At 43.6% G+C, this 25,857-nt stretch overlaps 2 protein-coding genes across 3 annotated transcripts in view; one reads left to right on the top strand and one right to left on the bottom strand.

The window, feature by feature from the left end:
- The window catches only part of MYBBP1A (MYB binding protein 1a), an 81,014-nt gene extending 75,257 nt beyond the window's left edge, over nt 1–5,757 (bottom strand). The window contains exons 1-6 of the mRNA XM_074974556.1: nt 5,554–5,757; nt 4,565–4,660; nt 3,057–3,140; nt 2,604–2,678; nt 1,709–1,816; nt 75–265 (exon numbers count right to left, since the gene is read on the bottom strand). Of these exons, the coding sequence (XP_074830657.1) occupies nt 75–265; nt 1,709–1,816; nt 2,604–2,678; nt 3,057–3,140; nt 4,565–4,660; nt 5,554–5,718 (719 nt within the window). The 5' untranslated portion in view covers nt 5,719–5,757. The remainder of the gene's footprint in view (nt 1–74; nt 266–1,708; nt 1,817–2,603; nt 2,679–3,056; nt 3,141–4,564; nt 4,661–5,553) is intronic.
- A 3,258-nt stretch (nt 5,758–9,015) lies between these two features.
- EIF4H (eukaryotic translation initiation factor 4H) lies at nt 9,016–24,752 on the top strand. 2 transcript variants are annotated; one of them, XM_074974241.1, is made up of 7 exons: nt 9,016–9,149; nt 15,732–15,916; nt 17,051–17,115; nt 17,230–17,329; nt 18,043–18,114; nt 20,539–20,700; nt 20,925–24,752. In XM_074974241.1, the coding sequence occupies exons 1-7, from the start codon at nt 9,094–9,096 to the stop codon at nt 21,059–21,061; spliced, it is 777 nt and encodes a 258-aa protein (XP_074830342.1). In that variant the 5' UTR covers nt 9,016–9,093; the 3' UTR covers nt 21,062–24,752. The 2 variants fall into 2 exon arrangements, with proteins under 2 accessions (XP_074830342.1, XP_074830343.1); XM_074974242.1 differs by having other exon boundaries at nt 18,043–18,108; nt 20,925–24,062.
- The last annotated feature ends 1,105 nt before the right edge of the window (nt 24,753–25,857 follow it).

Here is a 25,857-nt window from a genome sequence, read left to right as displayed (position 1 = left end):
CCAAATTAGGTTTCTCATTTACATTCAGGAAGTTGGGAGACTTGGCATCTTTACACCCTTCTCCTACAGCTCACCTGGGAACGTTCTCCATGGTTACGATGGCAGATGAGCCTAGGAGTATCTTCAGCTTATCGGGTTTCAGAACCCCAGGAAATTTCTGTATGCCCACGAGCAGGAGGTGCAGCTGCTCCGGGGTGCTGAAGGCCGAAGTGAGGTCAGCCTGTAGGGCGCTGAACAGGACTTCCTCAAACACAGCTTCAGGAATCTACACAGCAATGCAATTGAGAAGCAACACAGCAAGTGATACCGGCTCTATACATAGTTATTGAATAGTATAACTATATGAGGTAAAGGGGTGGGTTTTTTTAAATCCCCTAGAGCGGATGCAGTTGTAGCAGTACAAAGGTGCCTTATACCCAGTATGGCATATTCTCCTTCCTACACAGAAATAGCTATATTGACCGACCACACCGCTATACCAATATAGTTGTACTAGGGGTGTTGTACTAGTGTAATTATACTGGTATAGTTAAAGGGGTACAAAGTTTGTGCTTAAACAGACCCTAAGAGACAAGACTGCACAACATGAAAAGCCAAGGTGGATCTGATAGGAAAAGGGATATCAACCCTTTTCCTTCACTTTTATAAGACACAGATTCTGACCTAAAAATACCTTAGGGATCCATCATCGATTGCAGCAAAGGCTGTATAATTTTTTGCACCTTATAAAAACTTTATTTTTACTGATGTAACAAACAAACAAACAGAAACCCCAAAACCTCAGGACAATATTGGACCCAAATTTATCAATGGGCCCAAAAGGTTATAAGGATGTACAAGAGACACACATGCCAACAGGAAGAAAGCGTGCTGTAATTAGTTTGCTACAGTAAAACCTAAAGGCAAACCAAGAATGGGGCCCAGATGGTCTCTGCCCTAAGAGCTTTATTTCATGGCTCTAATTGCAAACTTCCTGCTGCATTTTGATTCTTCTCTCTTTCAGTGCTATACAGCCATGATTTGTTTGTATTATTTCTTAAATACAAATCAATTTTAAAATGGTGTTGTTCATCTCCATGGGATCTTCCTGGCTGAATATTTTGAACACTTTAATACATTTTGGAATAAACTGGATAGATGCTTTTGAAATAAAAAAGACCAACTCCACTGTTGAAGAACCTACAAAGTATCTGAATCTGCCACAGATCAGGAGCATGGCAAGCATACAAAAAAACCTTATATCAAAATTGCTAGACCAAGAACATTCTTACATCAAAAGGTTGGTAAACTTAGAGTTAAGGTTGCTAGTCTGCACAGTCTACCCACAGAAACCATACGGAGCACGGAAATATGCATATAAACCATTCTACACTCTTTTTATGCTAAATCCTCAGTTCCCCTTCTCATCATCACCTACCTCTCCTCCAGCCCCAACAATCTACACATATCCACCCCTATCCTGAGCAACCAGCACCGAGCAACACATGGAGACTTACACTGCTGCACCAATTTTATGGACAAGGAGCTTCCCTATACTGACTTGCCCACATGACAGTTTTCAGGACCACCAACCACCTGGTGCAACACCCAGTGAAGTCAATGGAAAGACTCCTTTGACATCAGTGGAGCTGGTCCAGACCCAGCCTAAGGAAAAAAACCAAAGACCACAAACAAAAAGTTCCGCTATTCAGGTGCCAGGTCTTCATACCTCCGAGAGGATGTCAACGAGCGTTTTCCTGGGAAGATCTCGGAGGTGGGCATGGTGCTGGGCCAAGCTCTGCAGAAGTCGGACACACTCCAGGAGGGCCTTTTTGTCCTAGAAATTAAAACAAGAAAAAAGTAAAGGGTACACAACCACGGTTAAGCTCATGGCTCCATTATTAACTCCTAATGGATATGCTGAATCTTACTATTATTAATAATAAACCGACCCAATTGCTTCCTGATGCGTAAGTCAGATCTTCCTGATACAGCATTCCCTGCATGTGACTGACACGCGATATCCTTTCTTCTGGAAAGGAATTGTTCTACCTCCTCTGTCCCTCTATCTACGGACAGTTTTTATATGGTTACCATATTATCTCTGTCCTCTCTCACTCTCTCCGCATCCTTCCCTTCCCCTCTCCACCCCCACCCTCCCCAGTTTTCACATCAAAGGTGATTGGATCTGATCACTTTTCTACACATTTTCTGGATCTTCTTGACGCTGCTGATTTCCAGCTGTATATAACAAATTTGAACGAAACAAAGCTTGGGATTTTAGCAGCAGGTATCAGCTATCTAAGGTACTTGTCTGGCCACCATCACCATAATAACTGAGCACCTTGCAACCTTAAATGTATTTATCCTCATGACACCCCCATGGGAGAGAGACATGCTATTACCTCCATTTGTAAAATGGGGAACTGAAGCACAGAGACTAACTGATTTGCCCACAGTCACACAGGAAGCATATGGCGGAGCAAGAAATTGATTTGAACCTGCGATTCCTAAGTCCGCAGGCTAAAGTCCTAACCAATGGACCATCCCTTCTCTCTAGGTCTTGTTCCACATTTGGGACAGCACCAGGTCAATTGCTCATGAACAAGCAACATCCATGTTACCTTTGCAAGACGACCAGACTGGAACAGAGCCAGTACCCCAAAAAAGTTTCCAAAGGCAGCATTTCTAAAGAGTTTCTGAAAAGAAGAAAATCAACACTGTAGCCCAACAATTCAAAATGCAAAAACAGGTAGATCTCATGTTCAACAACAGCTCCCACTGTAGGTGAAAAATGCCCAGAAGCAGGCAGGAAGAGTCAACCTTGAATATCCTTCCATGCAAAAGGTGCTGTGCTGCCCTCAATTCACATATGCAAACCTCTTCAATGGAAGCGGTACACGCACATCGAGGTCCTGTGACAACATGGGTAACTACAGATTCCGGCAGACAAATAGAATCATGTACCTTAAAAGGGGCCCCAAAGCAAGGGTGACCGAGGTAATCAATACTCACTGAGGAACACCGAGGATTTACAACTACTGTCTGGTGTTGCTATGAGCACACGACGGACGTACCTTTTTTACTCTCTCAAGGTTGTGTTTTTCTTTTATCTGCTGCAGGACAGTATGCAGTGGAATTTCTTCAAAAAATTGCAAAACCTGGATATCAGGACCAACATGAGACAGAGATTAAACTCCAGGAGAAAATGCTCTCAGAACATCCATATTTATGTTCAACAACTATAGACTGAACGAAGAACTAGAACCAAACTCTCTGATTCTTTCTACCAACCTTAGACCCGGTCTACAGTTAAAAGTTTCCCTGCACAGCTATGTTGGTTAGGGGTGCCATTTTTAAAAATTGTATTTTATTTTCAAATGACATGGCTATGCTGGGAAAAGCCATAGCGTGCACACCATTTTTCAAGTATAACCGTCTACAGTAGAGCACAAAATATGCTTTGACCTCGAGAGGTGGTCCTTCTGGGTCAGAATAGAGACCTGCTAGCAAGGGGGTGCATGAAAGAGAACAGTCTTCATTGCCCATATTGTACCTGTTCCGAAGGTAGGGTACTTCAGTCTTCAGAGGTCAAACAGACTGGCACCAAACAAGAGCAGACTGGCTTTGATTTTTAAATGTTTTCAGTTTTTTCAATCAGTTCCAGAGGCCAACTTGTTTTGAAGCCTGGTCTGCTGTGACGCTCCATGTGCGTGAACAGTTCAGGAGTGGGGGTTCTCACAGCAGAGCAGGGTAAGGCTGGCTCCCAGAGTTAAGGATTGGAGAGTTTTTGCATTATTCTATGTCAGCGAGGGGTTTGATTTTTTTTTTTTTAAAAACCAATACAGTTATACCAGTACTACCCTTATACCAGTATAATAGCGTCCACACTAAAGGTGCCCAATGTAGGTACAGAAGAGCCCCTGTTTTATGAACTATTTGTGGATTGATCAGTTCATAAAAACTAAAAAAGTTCATAAAACTGAAGATCTCAAAATGACTGTGGGTATGGTGTGAAAGTTAATGCATTAATTGTTCAATACCAGTGTACTCAAAGAATGGTAACAAATTTATACAGTATGCTTGATTTTTCTTTGTGAGTACTGCATCTCTTTGTCACCCACTCTCTCATCTTTTCCAACCTGTATAGCTGCTTGACCATTAGCTAAAGAACTGAACTCTCGTTCAGCGGCAAAAAAACGGTTCATATAATTAGTTGTTCATAAGATTGATGTTCAGGAAATCGTAGTCCTGCCATAGAACACATTCCCCTTACCTTATGGGAAAAAGCACATCAGTGTGCCCACACTACGTGTGGGGTGGGGTAGTACTGCTTTACCACATCAGTGTAGCTAAAACAGTATGTGTTTAGACAAGGCCTACAAGAGTTCACTCTGAGATGCAAGAACTCTTCCCAAGACTCCTGTGCATCCAGAGATTAACCAATCAGAACTCCCAAGTATTTAAACAAAAAATAAGCACCATGCTTTAACCAAGCCAAGTTAGAACTATTTCGTTACTAACATACCCATCGATGCATACTCTGAAATCCATAGAGAGTGCGCTCCCATGGGAAAATACCAACCTGAGCTAGTGCCAGACTGAAACCGGGACGGGCTGCCTCTCGAGTTGCTCCCAGTCCTTCTATCAATCGTTTTAGAGTATATTTCAGCTCATCTTCCTAAAAAATTATGTTTTAAAAAATACAGTACATTTAGGAATGCTTCCCTACAATAAGGAAAATCATAAGGATGTACTGCTAGTTAATACATAAATACTGTCTGACCACTTCTCCCAACTGGCCTCATGACTGTCAGTTACAAAGAATACCCAGTTCTACAAATGCACCTCACTGCCCTAATTCAGATTAGCCAGGCCCAAGCATATATCCTTGCGACTGTATCAAACCCTTGGTCTGCTCAGGGATTTAACCCGGGGAAAAAGAAAAGGAGGACTTGTGGCACCTTAGAGACTAACCAATTTATTTGAGCATGAGCTTTCGTGAGCTACAGCATCCGATGAAGTGAGCTGTAGCTCACGAAAGCTCATGCTCAAATAAACTGGTTAGTCTCTAAGGTGCCACAAGTACTCCTTTTCTTTTTGCGAACACAGACTAACACGGCTGTTACTCTGAAACCCGGGAAAAGGGACACTGATTGGTACCAGACCAGGGAACAACTGCATTGTAACCAGATCCTCTCCTTCACAGCTGTAGAAGGTAGGGATGGGATTATGCACCCACTCACCTCAACCAAAACAGTGCTCCGGATCTAGCTCCAATCACAGCAGCCGCCTGAGAGCCTAGACCCTTCCACCCCCTCCTGAACCCAACCGGCCCCCTGGGACACTGGGCCCAATTCCCTTCCCATCTCTCTGGGCCCGATTCTCCCCCCAACCATTTGGGAACCTGGACTCCCCCCCCGCAGAGCCCGATTCCCTTCGCTCCCCCACCCCCCTTCCGCCCCACACCCCGGGACTCCACTCCCGCCTACAGCTGCCCCGAGGGCTCTGGACTCCCCCCGAAGCTCCCACGGCGGCCCCAGCCCCCCCTCCTCCAGGCACCGTCGCTCTGACCTGCCCGCGGGCCCGCAGGTACCGCAGCAGGCTCTCAGTGGCCGCCAGGCGAACCTCCTGCTGGGGCTTGGCGATGTCCCAGAAAAAGTCCAGGAACTGCCGGTTCTGTTGCAGGACCCCCCGCGGGCCGGAGCCGGGGAGGGTCGGGGCTGGGGCCGCCTCCATAACGCGACGGCGGCGGCGGCGGCTGGCGCGGCTCGGACCCACGCTGCAGCTCCACGTGGGCTCCCGGGGCCAGCCCCTTCCGGGCTCGCCCCAGCAGCCGCCCCCCGCTGCGCGCAGCCCGTGCCCTGGCCTCCGGGGAAGGCGGCCCAGCCTGGGAGCTTGGGCGGAGTCTTTGGCTGGGTTGGTCGCTGAGACGGCGCCCTTTGAAATTCCCCCGCTGGACTTAGGGTCTCCAGTCACAACAGCGGAGAGGCCCCGGCAGCAGGGTCCCAGCAACGGGGCTGCTCTCGCCAGACCTGCCTTCCGTCTGACTCCGGAGTAGCGAGCCACGGCCACCTCTCTGGGAAGTCACTTCACACGTGCCAACTGGTCCCCAGCCTACAAGGTCCTGCATGGCCCCGGCGCAGGGGGCACTCGGCAGCTCACATGGCCAAGCCTGGCAGAAAATAGTGGAGTCTCTCTCTCTTTTTTTTTTTTTTTTTTAGCAAAATACTTATTATTTTCCCACTGGGTCCATCCAAAAATCTCTAGCCTGGTGTACTTAAACTGAGCGACCAGCTCATGAAGTGTCCATTTATAGGTTTCAAATATTGGCAGGTATCATATTTTAAGGAAAGGAGTACTTGTGGCGCCTTAGAGACTAACACATTTATTTGAGCATAAGCTTTCGTGAGCTACAGCTCACTTCATCGGACGCTCACGAAAGCTTATGCTCCAATAAATGTGTTAGTCTCTCAGGTGCCACAAGTCCTCCTTTTGTTTTGCGGATACAGACTAACACGGCTGCTACTCTGAAACCATATTTTAAGGAGTCCTTTAAAGTCTCTCCCTCTTGGAAATGAAGGGTTTTGCTGTGGGCCCTTCAGTAGAAAATGTTTAAAATCTCACTGATTATTGATTTAGCACTCCCCCCAATCCCTTCATTTAAATTGTCTTACACATGCAGAATCTAGACCTCAAGAAGGGGCAAATGCCCCCGGCTCCACACTTGGGGAGGTGCTGCACGTTGGGGTAACCTGTGCTGTCAGTGTGCACACAGTCAGGTGACTATCTTATCCCTCTTCCCCATGGGCCTTTGTGTCCTTCAGTATTCACAATCCCCCACCCATATCGCCATGTCTGAAGATTCCCCCATAATTTTTAGGCTGAGTGACTTGCCCGGTTTAAATTCATGAGCAATCTGTCAAGTGATTGTAATGTTTGTACACAGCTTTGAAGATGAAAAGTTCTATGTAATGTGCTAAGTATTGTTATTACTAGTTATAGGCAGGGAGAGGAGCTCACCGGCTATCATGAGAGATCTAGGAAAGGGTCCCCTTGGCAGAAAAGTTGGATAGGACCCTGTAAAACTTAAAGCCAACTCTCATAGCTTGAGATAGGCCTCAAACAGGAAGACGGGCCAAAAAACTCACAGCAGAGAACTGGAAATCAAGAACCAGTGATGTGAGATCAACTAATTTCTTTTTAACATGTATTGCTTAAATTTTCTAGAATCACATGATCTCCATTTCACAAAACTCCACGGAGCGACCAGTGTCGAAGTCTGAAACACACATACACACACAAAGTAGGATCTTCCTATTGGCAGTTGACTCAGACCCTATGAACAGGAACCATCTCTCCTGACCTAAATTTTAACATGAGATTCTCTAAAACTGGCTGCTGTGTGGATATGGATGCTGAGAAAGCTCGCCTCTTAAATGCTTTTGAAATATGACAGCCTGGTTTTGTCTGGGTCAGACATTAGCCATACTGATACAATCAATCAGACTGTGGAAAAAATCAATAAGTCTTATAGTTCAATAATAAAAACCCGAAGAGCAGCTCAATAAAAGAAAACAAATAAATAATGCAAAGGATATACCTTTAAAGATATTAGAAGTTTCTCAGCAAGAATCCATTATCTTCCCTCTCAACGGTACCACAAAGAACCAGGATAGGTTCCCACTGAAGATGCTATTTATCAGGAAGAACTGTCCAATAAATGTGTACTGTAGTTTTTCCTTTTAAAATCTCTTCTCATATCCGATCTGTTACAAGTATATAGAGAAAACAGAACAGTATCTGGAATGTGAAATAACTGTACTTTTTATTATGCTATTAGTGATAGCTAGACAATCTGTTGTCAACTTAAAGGCATCCTGACAGATTCATATATTCATATATTATTTTAAAATACATTAAAAATCTTGTTATTTTAAACCAAATATCCTTTGTGTTCTTGATATCTTAGATCATTAAAAGTGAAAGCGTTTGTAACATCTAAGGCTTTTCACAATTTATGTTGTTTACCTCTACGTTCCATTCAGGTTGCATGGCGAAAATGGATAGTGGTCAGGGTCTTTTTAAAGGCCATTCCATTTTCTAGTTCCCATATATAATATGGTGCTGCAGCGTTTGTGTTGGAAGCACTGTTCAAATCCACTGTTTTTATATTTAAAAAAAAATCAAAACCCATTTCTATGAATAATAGTTTGTAAAACTATTTTTTCTTTCCAAAACCTAAATGCTGTGGCCTTGTGCTGCCTGACAGCATTTCTTTAAAAGTACCTGACAGAGTACACCAATGTGCTTGCTATGAATTACACATTATTGGTTTCTACAAGTACACGCCTGTGATAACAGCCTAGGGTGATCGGATAGCAAGTGTGAAAAATCAGGACAAGGAGTGGGGGATAACAGGTACCTATATAAGAAAAAGCCCCGAATATCGGGACTGTCTGTCCCTATAAAATCGTATCAGAGGGGTAGCTGTGTTAGTCTGTATCCAGACATCTGCATCTGAAGAAGTGGGTTTTTTACCCACGAAAGCTTATGCCCAAATAAAGCTGTTAGTCTTTAAGGTCTCACCGGACTCCTCGTTGTTCCTATAAAATCAGGACATCTGGTCACCCCATAACGGCCCGAGCCCTGACAGTGCTGGCACAGGGTCTGATGACAAAGGCAGTAACCACCGCTCCTGGCCCACATACAAGCTGGAGGCCTGGGGGCGAGCACCCCATGGCCCATACACAGGCATGCAGAGTTAGCAGGCTGCATTGACCCCTATGGGGCACACAGCCTGGGAACTGGAGGAGGCAACACACTAGCCCCTGTGGTGTTGCCACTAGCTGGGGGAGGGGTGGCTGCGTTGGTCCCTGTGGTGCTAACACAAGCGGGGAGAGGGGCAGCAGCCCCATGTGCGTTGGGGATGTGTGTGGGGGGGGGGGGTGTGACTTTTTAGACAGGCAGCACAGCGGGCAGCTGCCGCAGAGCGGGGGGGATTTGGCGCAGGCACCGGCGCGGGCAGCCCCGGCCGGGCCCCCTATATAAGTGGCGCGGGGTCCTAAGGGCGCGGCCCTGTCACGCTCGCACGGGGTGGAGGCTGAGGCGGCGATGGCGGATTTTGATGCTTATGACGACCGGGCCTACAGCAGCTTCGGCGGAGGCCGGTGAGCGCGGGGGGCCGCGGCCCGGGCCCCGCGGGCGGGGGGTGGCCGGGGCCCTCCCGGGGCGCGCGGGGAAAAGGGGCGGCGCTTCCCTGCCTTGGGGCCGGGATGGGGAAATGTTGGGACCCCCCCCTCCTCCCCCGGGCCAGGGCTGAGGAGAAGCGTTGGGGCCGGGACTGGCCCTGGCTGGGGGGCGAAACCGCCGGGCCGGCAGCGTTGGGGGCTGGGTGGCAGGAGGCCCAGGGCGCGGCGAGTTGCTGCGGGCCGGCGCCGTAGGGTCCCGGTGGGCTGGCGGGGCGGGGGGACCCGATAGTCGGGCCCGGGAGGAGCTGGAAGGCGGAGCGCGGCGGGGGGCGACGCCCGGCCGGGGACGAGCCGGTGGTGGAGCGGGGAGGGGAGGGCGAGGTGCGCGTGTGCGGCGGGGGCTGCGCCTCGGGCGGGCGCGGGCAGACGGGCCGGGAGGGAGGGTCTTGTGGGGCCTGAGTCGGGACAGTGCGGAGGGGGAGGAGCGTTGCGCTGCCTGCGGCGGGGAGAGAGTGGGGCGGCTTTGCGGCCTCGCCGCGGGGCGCGCGGGGGTTGGGGGGCGCGCGGGTTACGTGTTGCCTGCTGAGCTTTCGGGGCTTCAGGGCTCGGAAGTTGATTCCCGAGTCTGCGAGCCCTTGGGGGAGGGGGGAGTTGCGTCAGTCAAAGCGTTGGGGCTGCAGGGTGACATTCGTGGTAAAGCTGTCTCGAGGGGCTGCCTTACTCCCCGGGAGTGCCTCGTGCTCTGTCTCTCCTCCAAGCCCTTCTGAGGGGTAACGGGTTCTTTAGGATAACAGCATAGTCTACTACTGCATACTGCAGGAGGAAGCAGTTGGCATTCCACTGTTGTGTGGGTTATTCAGGTCAGATGGTTTAATTAAAATGTGTCTTGCTTAGGTTGGACCACAGATGTGTATAAAAGGGGTATTCCGATCTTCTTTTGTAAAACAAATCTTAGTTGATAAAATATAATTACCATGTAATAAAACACTTTAAAATATCAAATTTACTCTCCACTACACCTGTGTTGTTCTTGCCCTTCTGTCAGTGTCCACAGTGAAAATTGGCTAATTAGTTTCAGTTTCTGGTTCCTGTGTCCTAGCACATTGTCCGAATAATAAGCAATGCATAGTGAAGTAATAGAAACAGAAAGTCAAAACAAAACCCTGCATCTATTATTTAGAAATATTTAAGAGAATGTCTAGGTTTTTAAATTAAGCAACCAAATATTGTGCCTGAATGATCAAGTGTTCTTGTGTTTCTGCACCAGTAATCTCTTGAAGGATGTATAAAGCATCATCTTATTTGCAATTCCAGTACAATTGCAATACTTTTTAGCCCATGTTAGTTTAGAAGCTTATTTGACAATGACTTAAAATAAAACTCAGAATTTGTTGTATCATATCTTGCCACTACCAGTTAATGATATAACCTTGTTAAACATCCGAAGGTTTTGTAGAAAACTCATGAAATGAAAATGAAGTTAAAACAACTTCACTGTTCATCTTTCTCAGATGTTTCAAATAGTGTTCGGATGGCTGAAATATGGTAAGTATATTAATCACATAAGCACAAAATTGGAGGGAAGGAGTCATATGAAATATACAAGAGGAGTTCACAGGCTATGTTAGTATAAACATAGGGCCATGCACTCCTGTGGTTCTCTAGAGACAGGACAAGTTTCTTTCCTAAAAAAATGAAAATCTAGATGAGATTTAACAAACGAAAGGACAGTCTGTATCTCTTAAGCAAAGGACAGCTTCGTCTGCTTAGACATTTTTTCTCATGAAGCTGGAATATAAAAACATACCTGGAAGATCAGTAAATAAATCTTTGGTTGAGGGAATACATTACTTTTTCTTTAATACAGTCTTGTTCTTGTGCCTGAAACACTGAACTCTCAATTTAGTAAAGTTTTGTAAATGGTTGTGCTACTTTAAAACATTTCATCATCTCTTTAATTGTGCCTAATTGAGAGCTTTTACTAGTTTCCCAATGAAAATGACTGTTCAGTCACTGCTGACTCATAAGGCTTTGACATCATGAATATGATGAGCATGAACATACCAGGTCACTGTACTCCTTACTCCAGTCTCCCTTCCATTTTTGTTTTAATAGAAACAAAGGATTAATGGAAATGAAGTTAAATCTTATTCTGTGCAATTCGAGTTTCTTAAATTCAGAAATTGTCTTCCGTTGTTCTACCCATTTTATAAAATAGCATATATAAAATTGTTGTAGAAACTTTTCAGAATTATCAGTTGAAACATAATAGCTACTGTATTGATAAGATATATCCAAAATCATATGTGGTTGACTTAGAGCAGAGTTTCTCAAACTGGGGGGCGGGCGCAGAAGGTATTCTGGACAGGCTCTGTTTGAATCAATGCCTTATTGTTTTTAATATTTAGTGAGAATTGCTTGTTGACTTTTTTATCATTATATGTACTTGTGTGGCAGGGCGAGGGCATAAACTATTACAGACACGAAGGAGGGATGTGATCAAATAAGTGTGAGAATCACTGACTTAGAGGGAGAGCATTGTTCACCTAATCCCAAATAGAGATCTGAAACCTGATTCTCAAGTACAGATTATTAGATGGTAAAATTCTCTCATATAAGGCAAATAAATCCTTCTGACATTTTACTTTCATCAGGAGAGGTAGGCAGCTGGTATTCTGAGACCACTGCCTCTCCTGGTGACAAGTATTGTTTTACTGTCTGTGTTCTGTCCCTTTCAGTTGCATCCATCTACAATTTCTTGTCTTATACTTAGATTGTAAATTGTTCTGGAGCAGGATCTTTTTTTACTTCAGAGCCTAGAACAATGGCACTTTGGTCCGTCACTGGGAAGTCTAGATATGACTGCAATACAGATAAATAAACTGTGTCATATCACGTCATGGCAAGTTGGCAGTCTCTACAGCCTAGTACAGTGGTCACGAACCGGTCGATCGCGAACAACTGGTTGATCCTGGAGCCTCTGCCAGTTGATTGCAATCTCCGGCCGCTAAAAGTCCGGTGGCGCAGCGGGGCTAAGACAGGCTGCCTGCCTGCCCTGGCTTCATGCCACTCCCAGAAGCGGCTGGCATGTCTCTGCGGCCCCTGGCACTGCCCCACACACACACACACGCGCACACACCCCATCACTGACTCCGCAGCTTCCATGGGCTGGGAACTGTGACCCATGGGAGCTGCATGGGCGGCACTTGCAGGCCTGTGGAAGGATGGTCCCCTGGGGCTGTAAAGACGTGCCAGCTGCTTCTGGGAGCGACGTGGGGCCAGAGCAGGCAGGGAGCCTGCATTAGCTCCACTGCGCCACCGACCGGGAGCCCCCTGTGGTAAGCGCCTCCTAGATGGAGCCTGCACCCCGCGCCCCCTCCTGCACCCCAATCCCCTATCCCAGCCTGGAGCCTCCTCCTGCACCCAAACTCCCTCCGAGAGCCTGCACCCCTCACCCCCTCTTATACCCCAGCACTCTTCTCCAGCCCAGAGTTTGCACCCCTAGCCTCCTCCTGCACCCCAACCACCTGCCCCAGGCTGAGCCCAGAGCTCCCTCCCACACTCCGAACCCCTCAGCCCCAGTCCAGAGCCTGCACCCCATCCCACATGCCATCCTCCTGTCCTAGCCCAATGAAAGTGAGTGAGGGTGGGGGAGAGAAAGCGACAGAGGGAGGGTGGGGGACAGCAGTGATCAGAGTTGGGCCTTGGGGAAGGGGCCGGGCTGTGAGGAAGGGGCGGGGTAGATCCTGGGTTGATCTTAAATTTAAAAAGTGATCGTGTGCGTAAAAAGGTTGGAGACCACCTGTCCAGTGGAAGCAGGTTGTTACAAATTCCTGCGAAGGACACCATGTTTTAACGGTATTGCCAATTGTAAGTGTTGGAAGTAAATCACTCTTTTTTCTTTTGTAGCCTACCTCAGTTCATTTGCATAGTTCACTTGTTTAGGGTAAAATAGGTCGGTGAGGTGGCAAATAGAACATACATGGTGAAACTTCAAATACAAACTTGTAGTTTTTGAACAAATATAAGCTCTATTACTACCAACTTCAAATAGGGTGGGCAGCAGTGTGCAAACATTTTTATTTATAGAGATGAAATCAAGGGAGAACTTGACGGTGACTTGGCAACTGGAAGCCAGTGCCAGTTTGACAAGCAGACTACACATGTAGCAGCAGACATCTGAGCAAAGGACAACGTTCGAAAGAATCCAGTAACTTGATGTGGAGGTAGAAAGAACACTGCTGGAACAGTACTTGTTTATACTTTCATTTAAACTGTGTTCTTGTTTCAGGAATGGTGTAGTAAACAATATTGAAATTCCAAATGCACTTGGAAGTCTTGAATGCCAGTAAATTGAGAACATCATTTGAAAATCTAGTATTCTTTGCTTATTCCCTCTGCCTTTCCCTCTTTCCCAAATTCATTTTTGGGAAATGGCCAATATGGTTTGGCGTACCTTTACTCCTACAGTGAGACCGATCAATTTGTAGCCTGTACACTGCTTTCTGATAAATATCACTAAAGAGAAAAGTCTTGAGCAATCTCCATGCTATTGATTCTTTCCTTCACCTGTAGCTTTCCCCTGCAAGAACTATTGTCTTAATACTGCCTAGAAAATAACAATTTTGACATTAGATCACCGTTAGGCCATCATGCTGAACCCTATTTATGATCTCAGTGAGTTTATTAGGCGGTTGCAGAGTAAACTTGTAATATTAGGTGGCTGTTTTATGTCTTTTTATAGCCTCTGGACAGAGAAATGCAGTTGACTTGACAAAAAGTTTAGTAGAGCCAAGTTCTAAACAGCTTTGGAGGAAAGTTTGTTTTCTAAGAACCTGATATTAAAATTGTTTTCTTACAGGTAGTTTGAATGGATGTTTCTCCAATCTCCAGTCCTGTCTACCTTAAGGAAATTCAGACTGGTGTAACTGCACACAGTGCAACCCCCAATGTAGATGAGCTTCACCAGTGCAAAGGGGATCTCACACTGGTACAGCTTAATCTAGTAACATACTGGAATTAACAGTCAAAATTTCAGTAGCCTAGAAATGATAGGTAAGGGGTAGTTGAGTTGATCTATTGGTCTAAGGTTGGGATTTTCAAAGGAGCATAAGGGAGCTGAGTACCCAAATCTGTTGACTTTGAGTGCCTAAGGGAATTAGGTGCCTTTGAAAATCTCACTCTTAATTAAGCTTTCAACTACACTCTATATTCAGAGCATAACCGTGGCTCCCGTAAGTCTTGTATTTGACAGTACAGGGGCAAACTGCTATAATCAAAGATGCGGTGTCTCCCCTCAGTTTTCAGCCATTGCTTGATTTTCCTTGATTACTGCGTATTCCTTTGAGTATTTAATTTTCTTTGACAGCAGCAGGTGCTTGTGATATCCCAGGTGCATCTTGTTCTGACCTTTGAAAAATAACCTTAAACAGGTTAAAAAACAAAACCAAGACCATACTGCAAAAACTTAAAGATGCTAAAATGAAGGTGTAAGTGTCAAAGATGTCCACCCCAGTAAGCACTAATCTGAACCCTTTGGGCATTCTCTGTGGAAGTCAGATAGACTTCCCCTCACCAGTATTCCCTCTTTTTTTTATATATCCATGTGCGGAATGAATTTTGTTATGTGCACCAATATGGCGGAGATGTGTGACACAGTGGTGCACATAACAAAATTCATGTGGTGGGGGTGGGGCCGAAGGGTTTGGAGTGTGGGAGGGGGCTATGGGCTGGGGCAGAAGGTTGGGGTGAGGGCTGTGGGGTGAGGCTGGAGATGAGGGGATTGGGGTGCGGGAGGGGGCTCAGGGCTAGGGCAGAGGGTTGGGGGATGAGGGCTCCGGCTGGGGGTGCGGGCTCTGGGGTGGGGCTGAGGACGAGGAGTTCGGGGTGCGGGAGGGGGATCAGGGCTGGAGCAGAGGGTTGGGATGGGGCGTGCATGCTATGTGATGGGGCTGGGGATGAGGGGTTTGGGGTGCAATCTGTACAGGGCTGCGGTGGGGAGAGAGGACTCTCCCCCTGTTCTCCCCCCCCTCCCCCCAGCTCCCCTCTTGCTGCAGCAGCTCGGGGCCGAGTGAGAGACGCCTTTCCCCGGCTGCGGCAGCTCCGGTGGGCCTGGGGCAGGCCGAGGGAGGGGCGTCTCTCCTGACCTGCCTGCTCAGCCTGCTGCACAGCCATGCAGCTTACAGGGAACATAGCCCCCTAAAAGTGTTCCCTCCCTTCTGCTCAGTTTTGAGGTGTACTGGTGGGCAGTGTCCATAAGCTTGCACTGTAGTTCTTGGGGTAGATTTCATTCCCCATGGCTATTATTGGTTTGACGTTAACGTATTTGAGCTAACCAGTGTTTCTTACGTTAAAGTGATGACTTTTCATGTCTCTTGGGAAATTCGTGTTTAATATTACCTAACCTTTTGAAAGAAATAAAAAGGAACAAATGTTTTAAGAGCTGGGATCATCTCAATGACTAAAAACTACAAGTCAAACAACAATTAGAATGTAACTACTACTGCTTAACCACCCTGGAAGTTGTCCAAGTGTCAGTTGTAATTCTGTGTTTCTCATTAGGTCTCGTGGTGGTGCTGGCCCTGGTTCTCGTAAACAGAAAGATCTGCCGACAGAACCCCCTTTCACAGCATATGTGGGAAATCTACCCTTCAACACTGTTCAAGGAGACATAGATGCAATCTTTAAGGATCTCAGTGTAAGGAGTGTACGACTAGTCAGAGACAAAGAAACAGACAAATTTAAAGGTGGGCACTTGTGTGATTTTTTTTTTTCTTACATAGCTACAGATGGTTAGTAAAGGGTGGTGAGACTCATTGGGTTTGCAGAGATGCTTTATCTTTGAGGGTTCTAATCCGTATTTTTAAAGTAAATCTGACAAATTTGAATGAATCTTCTCATGCATGCTGATGACTTTCTGTGGACCTATTGGCATCTGACGTGAATATGAATTGAATGAACACAACCTCTCTCAAATGGATAACAGAGAGAGACAGGAACTTCATTTGCAGAAAACTGAGGTGATATGGTCCAGAAGAATAAATGTTTCTGCTGCCCAACACAAGGGACTTTAGAACTTGAATTATTCTCATGGATTTCCCTTGCAAGCTTTTTCAGACCATGCATATTTTTAACAAGTTGTGCAACTGACAGTCTTCTGAGAACAGAACTGAGACTTCTGCAATAGTTAAGTACCATGAAACCTAGACAAATTCTACTGATCCTCAGTCCTTAGATCAACTCAGTTTCTAGCTCTTAGGAAAACTTGAATGGGTTTCAATTCTAGTTACTACAGGAAAAGGATAAACTGCAGAAGGGGGTTGCATTTCATGAGGACAACCAGCTTTAAAAAAAAAAAAAAGATTCTAGCACCCTTGTTTCACCACTAAGCTATTGGCATCTTTCTCCCTCAACAGCTGCCAGAGTGGGTAGCCTGTATATAATCTAATGATGTTTGGAGCAGGAAGTGAGTTTGTAACTTCAGGAAGGAGAGGATTTCAAAAAACACAATGGCAAGCAGAATGGTAGTGTTAAGGTGATGTTAAAATGAATTGGGTAATAGTGTTACTTTGGCGTTTAAAATAATCAGGATTTCAGCCCAACAGATGCTGCAGTTAATCCTAGAAAATTTGGGTACAACTAATCGTTCACTCATTGATGTGGTTGAAAACTGTCTACTTAACCGTAAAATCTGAGAAATATTAAACTTAATCTATCATGAGAACCTGCAAAATTAAAAGCAAATAGTCTGACATGTGCATGCCATCTATTAGTTATATACAGCAGAATTACTCTTCATATCCCTGCTCCTCACCTTTCTAGGTATTGATGTGTGTTCCCACTGTTGAAGCTCTTTTATTAATTTCTAATTTTTCTTACAGGATTTTGTTATGTAGAATTTGATGAGGTGGAATCACTTAAGGAAGCCTTGACATTCGATGGTGCAGTAAGTATAACTCCATTTATGTTCCTAAATGTAAAGACAAGCAGAATGTTAGAGTTCTTTGACAATCCAGTTTGGCAAATTCTTAAGAGGACTTTCCCCTCTTCTTTTCAATAGCTCTTGAATGACCGACCACTCCGAGTGGACATAGCAGAGGGCAGAAAACAAGACAAAGGTGGCTTTGGCTTCAGAAAAGGTGCCGGGCCTGATGACAGAGGTGACTTTCTCTTACTTACATGGCAGTTTTAAAATGTGTTCAGGTTTTTATTATAGCTGTATAGTGACCATGTAGGGTGAAAACTACCTGACATCTGAAGAGCAGGCATATGGATAAATTTTCCACTCAGATTTAATGTAAAGTAGAAATGATGCATACTTCCGTTTAGCCCAGTCATTGCTGCTCCTTAGTTTGTCTAGAGGAGTAAATAAACTTACTCGAGAACTGGATGCATTGTTGCTCCTGGCCCAGGAAGTGAAACTACAATCATTAGTCCAGCAGTCTGGTCTTCTATGCTTTCTCATGGGATAAAAGATGAGCAGGCTAAGTCAGTTTGAGACGGTATAGGCTTAATATGACATTCGTCAAACATCCTGTGATAAATTTGAGTTCTGACTTCCTTCACCACAGCTTCTCTGAGCTGGATTTCTAGAGGGAGAGTATTTTAAAGATTTTTACCTAGTTGATTTTGCATTAGAGAGGCTTTGTCATCAGCCCTTCCTTAGTTCACTTGGAAAGCTCTCACTTCGGAAACTGTTTTTGTGTATCTCTAATGGGAGTAGGCAGCATTGTGACTTTATTAAACTGTACAAGGGTTTTGCACCAGATTAATTTGGCAGTTTACGGACTAGAATTCAGATTTTTTTCCCCATTAATCATTCTTTTGCATAGCTTTAGAACTGACCACAATTGTGACATGGTTTTCTTTCTAGGAATGGGAGGAGGTCCTCGAGAGTCAAGAGGAGGTGGATGGGAACCTAGAGATGACTTCAGTTCTGGTATCGGTATATATACTCTTACTGACAAACTCCTGCATTTCTTATGCTGCCTATTAATTGACATGCCTACTACGTGGGTCCTGTAACTGGTGATTAAGTATCAAATTTATAGAAGTAATATTTGTAAACCAGTCTCACTTAGGCATCTGAGGTGAGTTATAGCAGAACTTTCCAGACGGAAGGTTTCCGTTGTCTTTGACAATAGCAAGGACAGGGAAGCTCGCAGGATGCACGGAGTAACATTAGTTCTGGAAAAGGTGATAAAATGATGCCTGTGGTTCAGTGTGAATCTGCAAAATAGATGCTTCCTTTAAAAACCTGATGATTGAGAACAGTTGGAGGATTGCCCCATAATCTGTGACAAAAACAAACTCATCAGCAGAGTACACGTCTGAATAGGAGCAGAAGTAGGTACTTCCTGTGCAGAAAATGATGCATTTAACTTTCACAAGATGCTTACAAGTTGATATTTATTTTTGCTACAGGTGGGAGTATGGTCTCATCTTTTCTTTCAAATACATTGAACAATCCATGATTTGCTTCTCCAACAGAGATTATCAAGTCTGAATGATTAAAAATTGTTTTCCAGAATTTTCTTTTTTAATCTTTTTTTTGGTAATGTAGTTGCAAGTAGCTTCAGATTACAGCTTGTAAATAGCAGGTGACAATGGATGTATTTTTCATGTTGAAAAGTTGATAACTTTTCTTCATCCAGAAAACCCACCTACTTGCTTGGATGATATCATTTATAACCACCTGATAGCAGTTGATTGCCCTCTGTGAAATGGGTTGATGCATTGGATCCATTTTCTGGTGGGGAGATGTTATGTTGCAAAATGGACAGTTGTCAGTCCCTGCTTAGAATTGAATGGACATGCAAACTGCACAACCTGCTTCAGCTTCACCCTGGAGGAAATAATACTATTAGGAGCATGATATTGAGGGGAAGTAGGAGAGTCTTGTAATGCCACTGCTCATACAGTGTACTCTAGCTAGAGTTCTGATATCCAAGTCTTAGTTTGTGCCTTTCACTAGTAATTTCCTTTTGAAAGAAATGGAATCTGTTCCAGCCAGTTAGATGTTGAATGGATGACCATTCACTGATAAAAACCATCAACGCAATCAGAAGGTAGCCTATTCATGAAAGTACAGTTTACTTGCACTACTTGGATAAGCTGATCTGACAGAAATGCACAGCAAGTCTGATATCTAAGCATTTCATAATGCAGTTAATTTATTACAGTTTAAATGATACTCTTTCAAATGGTACTCTTCTGCACCCAAATACTTACAAGTCATTAAATAACTGTCACTGTAATTAGTTGTTACAGAACATCTGTCTCTTGGGGCACTACACTGGTCTGAAACTTGTCTTCCGTAAACCTTACTGCTATTTCTGCTCTGGTGAAGGGGGCTACCCTATCATTCTAATTCAAGAGATTTAATAATAGGGGCAAGATAGCTTTCAATCCCAGGTAACGTCTGCAAGATCTCTTAATATGCTTCCAAATAAACTTCGATATTCTGATAGTTATGAAACACTGCATTGGGAGGTATACTAAACTCTCTAATTCCTGATGAATCTGAGAGAACGCTCCACTGGTAACGTGGCAGAAGTATTTGCTACCACAAAAGGTGGTGTTTGTACAAGAATCCTTTTCTGATGTGATTTCCTCTTCTCCTGGTTCTCTCTACTGATCTCTTCTCTTTGATATAAAAATCACAGGGAGGTACTCTAAACCTCATCTTTAATGATCCAGTGATGTTTTTCCCCCAATGCTGATTATTTATTTAGTTTCTTGAACTTTAGTCTTTGGAGACATGCAGTCACTTTCACACTATCAGTAGATTACTGTTGTCTGGCTTTGCTTTCATAGTACTGAATATATGCTTCTCTGCTCCCTCATTCCTTTCTTCCTCGTACACAGCTTGTACATACTCCATGCAAAAGCTGCCTCCACTTCTGTGGCTAGCAAAGTCAAAGTGCTTCTAAACAGAAAGCCTGTGTTAGATCTACTCAGTGGTGTAATGTTCAACCCTCTTCCCAGATTATAGTGGTTGTGATTTTAACAATACTTTCACTTGCTGTTAAGAACTCATGTCCAAAGCTCGCCTGATGTTTTGGTGAGCATGGTATATATATCTACGTGGGTAAATAGCTTCTGAGTCAAGACAACCACATGGTAATGTTTCCAGTTCAAGTGGAAGTTTTAGGGTTTTTTTTCTAAAATTAGTTTTGGCTTCCTTCAGGTCTGTGAAGTGATCTTTGATTCTCAATGACAAGATGAATTGTCTTTTACATAAAATCACATTGCAGTATTTGTTCTAACTGCAGTGATAGTTACACAGCGATCAAGTCATCCAGAAATGCATTAAGTTTGAAGGTATGACAAAAATTTGCTCTCAAAACTCAACATCTTCCTTCTTCAGGCTTCAAAGATGATGATTTCTTGGGAGGCCGGGATAGAGGAACTCGTCCTGGTGGAGATCGTCGAACAGGTGCCCCCCCAATGGGGGGTGGTGGGACTGGTCGCTTTAGAGATGGACCTCCCCTTCGTGGGACTTCCATGGACTTCAGAGAGCCAACAGAAGGTGGAAAACTTGTATATTTTGTACTAAGTATCTCCAGTAAAGCTAACCTTTAGCATTCACTCCAAATTTAAAGCTAGCACCCTAAACAGGCAATATTTTTATTCTTGTCCCGGAAGTAAACTGCATAGCTCTGCAAAAGTGATGCATATAATATAGCTGAGCATTTCAAAATTGTTGCTCAGCATTTCGTCCCTCTTTAACATCTTTAAATATTCTCTTTCCAGAGGAAAGAGCACAGCGGCCCCGACTTCAGCTCAAACCTCGAACAGTTGCTACTCCCCTCAATCAAGTAGCCAACCCTAACTCTGCTATCTTCGGTGGAGCCAAGCCCCGAGAGGAAACAGCAAAAGAGCAAGAATGAGCTTGGGGCTGAGGGAATGGGAGTGGAGGGGCTGGGGCGGGCAGGAGAATAAGCAAGACAGTACAGAGTGACTAGCTCTGCTGGAACGTCTACCCTGCAGTTACCATTCCTGCCATCTGATGCTTGTCTTCTTTGAAACCCAAAACACAGAGCTTGTGAATGCATGTCAGCTGTTAACAAGTGGTTTTTAGTACGTTCTTGGCTTTGCTGTATCTAGTGCCTGCTTTGTGCTAAGTTTTCCCTCCTCTGCTTTTCCTTCCAAGCAGCACACTGTTTCTAGCAGGTAAATCAGTGGCTGCTTCCACCATTGTGGCATCCTCTCTAGACTAAGGTGCTGCTTCACTTTCTCTTTTCTGGGTTTGTTTTACTTTAGAAGCACAGGTTAGACTTAATTATTATCGAATATCATTTTCTTTTGACGTCCTCAGTGCTCCTTTTCTGATCTGCATGTTTTGTTCTGTATTGCTGTGGCTCTAAAGAGGTAAACTAGAGAGTCCTGGCAAGATGAACAGAATCCGTAAGCTATACATCCCTGACTATGTAGAATTAGGTACCATATGCAATGATGAATAATAGGATTACCACATACAACAGTAGAGCTCCATATAACTAAGAAAACAAATTAGATTGTCCTTTCCAACAGTAAGGAAAAATATCCCTTCTAAACAGAAGTAAAAGAGAAGAAAGATCTCCATTGAAATATCTGTGTATAGTGCACAAGGAAATCCTCCGGGCTGACTATACCTTGTAACTGATTTCACCAAACCACTGTGGCTGTTGGTCTACGTGAACAAATAAAGCACTCATTTCAATAGGCATGCTAGATGGGAAAATGCATCTGCCATTAAGTTTTGCAACATGCCGTCTACCTTTAGCTCCCCAATGGTAAATGCTACACTCTTTTGAACCTGCAGATTGGTGCTATAAAGCTGTGCATGTTCTAGCACATTACTGCTGGCTGGCTCTTTCTGCTTACTATTTAAGTTTTACATGGTTGGTAAATTTTTAAATGAAGTTTCTACAAATAAAGTTGACTTTTTATTTTTGTTTTGTTTAAGGAGTGTATAATTTGCCACTCTTTTTGCCTTCAGCCCCTGTATATCTTTGCCCATTGGTGTAGAGCTGACAGATTAGTCTCTAAAATGAACAGGATTTAAATTCTTTACTTTCATTTCACTCCATAAATTCTGCTTTGTATTGCATAGAGATTCAGATAATGGTTATCTCCAAACAGATAGATAGGTGGTAATAGCTGCATCTCTTTGAATATGAATTATTTTGTTACCAGTTTTGATGGAAGAGTGTGGGGAAGGACCTACTGAATAGTTGCAGTGTTATAAAAACTTTGAGCTGTAACACTTTATAAAAAATATTAAGTGAAGACTTATCCAGTGCATGAAAAGAACTCTTGGATCCCAAACACCACTGCTGAGAATTTTCAAGTGTCAAGCAACCAGTTTACCAGAGTACCTGCAAGAGGCCAAGAGTTTTGGAAGTACCAAATTCACTTGATAGTACTGGATTTTTTCCTTACTGTTGCCTTGTTAACATCAGAGTCTCAGCAATTTACGGAACAATCCTTCTTTCCTTCCTTCTGTCTGTCACTTAATCTGCTTCTGAGATAAGAACCATTTGTCTAACACTAATACTTAATTTAAGACAAAGACATGCATTTGTGTGGTTGTATTCCAAACCAATAATAGCCAATGACCTATTTGCATCTTCAATGTGGAAAAGATTTTAAGAACAAAAAACTCCCATATAAACTCACTTCTACTCAATAAAGTTGACTTTTAAATGTAAAAAAGGAATTCCAAACACTTAACACATTCTGCTTCATAACAGAAAGTAAATTTATGAATATGGTATTTTGTGATGATCTTTTAAATAAAAGAAAACATTAAGTAATATTTAATGCTCATCTTTATTTCTGAGTCTGCTACAGTTTTTTAGCCCTCTGCAATATTGCATTTAATTCTAAAGTTTTGGTCAATCCATTTAAAATAGGGAAGCTATCAGATTAGATATTCATGCAGAATGGGGTGTATCTTGTAGTAGCAAAGGAACATCTTAAGTGGAGAGAGATTCTTGTTTAATAAAGCATTGGGAGCTTATAAGAATGGCATAAAACTGATCAATTAGTTTGTAAATACAGTAAAAATACTTGTGTTTAAGGTCATTTTGAATAAAACAATCCTAATTTTCTTTCTCTGCCTTGGGCTGCTTGACAGATGCAGAAGTGAAAGCTGCAATTCTTCTAAAAGTTTGATGTCTCTTGGTTTAATTCATGTTAAATTAGAAGTTTAGTTCTGTTCCTCTTGCAGAGCATTTTATTAAAGTGGAACAAGTTAACAGCCTTAAGTGGACAGATCTCTGAACTGTTCCTAGAATTTATCTTATCTGATAGGACACAAAGGTCTTCTCACACAGGTCAGTACTCCATTGGGAGGTCTTTTTCTCTCTGCAGTGAGATATAAGGTAGCTGGGCAAGACGGGGGAAACTGCTTATAAGCTTAAGCAGCCTTGGGCGTGATGGCTTCCTCATAAAGAAGGCTGTTCTGTAACATGACTTTTTTTAAATGAAAAATTTACGTGCTTGTTTTTATGGGGTAGTTTGCATTGTTCTAACATTGCAATAGGTTCTCTTGGAGTCTGGTTAAAAATACAGAAGCATTTCAAATACATATCTTCAGCAGAAAGTGGGAAACATGAGAGACTTGGTGTTCTGAGAATCCTAGTAGCATAACTGAAACCCGCAGTAGGAGTTGAAGTTCTTAGGTGCCTGTGAAAACAAGGATTTACTGTACTTTTAAGGCTTTTTTTGGTGTGGGAAATCTGTAAATATTACATAAGAGCATCTAAATTGTACTGAAAAATACCATTCTGTTTTATTTTACACTTTGCATGGGCTTTTTAAACTAAGTACAATGTACTAATAAATCACATTAAGTTGAAGGCAACCTGTTTTTCTGAGACTGCAAATAGTCCCTCTTCACCAATGGATCTGTGCTAGTGTTCTTTTAATGCATATTTCTGAGACACAAGATTCCTTCGGTGCAGCTTGTAACAGCATTGTAAAAATACACATTAGTCTTGGAGATAAACTTGATACTTGGTTTCTCTGAGTGTCCAGGCTTACTGCTCCTCTGCTCTGTAGTTCAAGAGGCAGGATGAAACCTGTCAGTCACCAGGCAGGGGATTTGGGGTCTTCAACCTAGTGAAATATTCTTCAGAATTGGAAGTAAACTTCAATGTTGGAAAACTAGAATACATTGAATATCTCCTAACTAAACATTACGGAAACATAATTTATTACTGAAACTAAATTTAAATATCCTGCTGTTGGGCTGGATCACAGTGGCAAACCTGAATATCCAGATAAATCAGGTATCAAATGTATCTTCTGATGCAGGCCCACCAGTATTCCTCCTGGGGTTTAACAGCATGCATCCCATGGCATGGACTGAGCTTAACTAAGTTCTCTTTTTCTTTTTACAAAAGGAGAGACCATCAGTTTGTTCTGCTCGGTGATTACTGACTTATCACAGGCCACGGTGTCCTATTCAAGGTCACATTTGCCAGGTCCTGGACATCAGGCTTTTTGTGTCTTGCTGGTGTTTTAGTGTGCTGGAGATAACATGCCTTTCATTTGTTAGCTAACTGTAGGTAGTGGTGGTGCACCAGGGTAGTTTTATGAAGAATATTTGTGTATATGTTCAGCTAATGTAGAATTAAGTATAATTTTGGAGGTACCCAAAAGCATTCAGTTGGTCTCAGCTTTTGAGATTTAAATTCTGAATATAAAGTACTAATGTTTGTATTTAATTCTTAGAAATTTCCTTTGTGTCCTTGGACACCAGATTACTTTTCACTCTTAAGACAGCTAAATTTGCAGTGATTTGTAGTAATCAACCTCTTATCAGCTGGTGGCTAAATCCCACACATTACATACCATTTACCCAGGGTCATAGGGACTCAAAAATCTGTATTTTAATCCCGATGACTGAAAGCATCTGTATTTTGTACCACCTTACATTGTCCTTTCTGGTTAGTGATAACTGGCTCCACATGACAAACTACATGTTCAGTAGCTTATTTTTAAAGCAAAGTACTTCCATAGGCAGGGGACTTGAGCTGGGAGAGGCATTTGAAACAATGTAGAAGTATACACTGACTCTCACATCAGCAGTAATTTAATCCTTTAACACAAGAAGCTTGACAAGGCCTGGCTTATATGTAGTAATATTGCTGTCCTTACAACAATACTTCGGGTCTTTCTAATTGGCCTTGGTATTCTGTTCCCCCATGGTTCTTGTACCTTGCTATACTTGCGTTGCTTAGAATTGTCCCACTCATAAAGGGCCAGGCACTGCATTTCTGTTTCTTCCCCAAACTGTTGATTTAAAGTGGAAGTATATGGGTTCATAAGGAATGCAGTACTGGTCCCAGTGTTGTATATGATCATGGTGTAATCAATTGTCAATGGGTCTAAACTAGTGGTCCCTGAACTTTTCAGGGTCACAACCCCTTTGCCCCGTCCGCACAGCTCACGTCCCCCCCCCCCCCCCCAAGAGTCAGGGCTGAGAGTGGGGCTGCAGCTCCAGCAGGGAGTCAGGGGTCCTCTGTGCGTCCCACAATTTGGGGACCTCTAGTCTAAACTGTAGACAATTAACAAAAAAGAAATTTCAATTTTACACACAGATATTTACATAAGCCCATATGTCTAAAGTGTTTGAGGGATACGTTGACTTTTATGCAGCCAGGTCCACTCACCTCCTGTTAACACTGCATTCTCA

The sequence above is a fragment of the Natator depressus genome, chromosome 17, assembly GCF_965152275.1.
Source record: "Natator depressus isolate rNatDep1 chromosome 17, rNatDep2.hap1, whole genome shotgun sequence".
In the NCBI taxonomy this organism is placed as follows: Eukaryota; Metazoa; Chordata; order Testudines; family Cheloniidae; genus Natator; species Natator depressus.
Note: the sequence above shows the minus strand (reverse complement) of the source record. Positions and strands in the feature narration are given on the sequence as shown.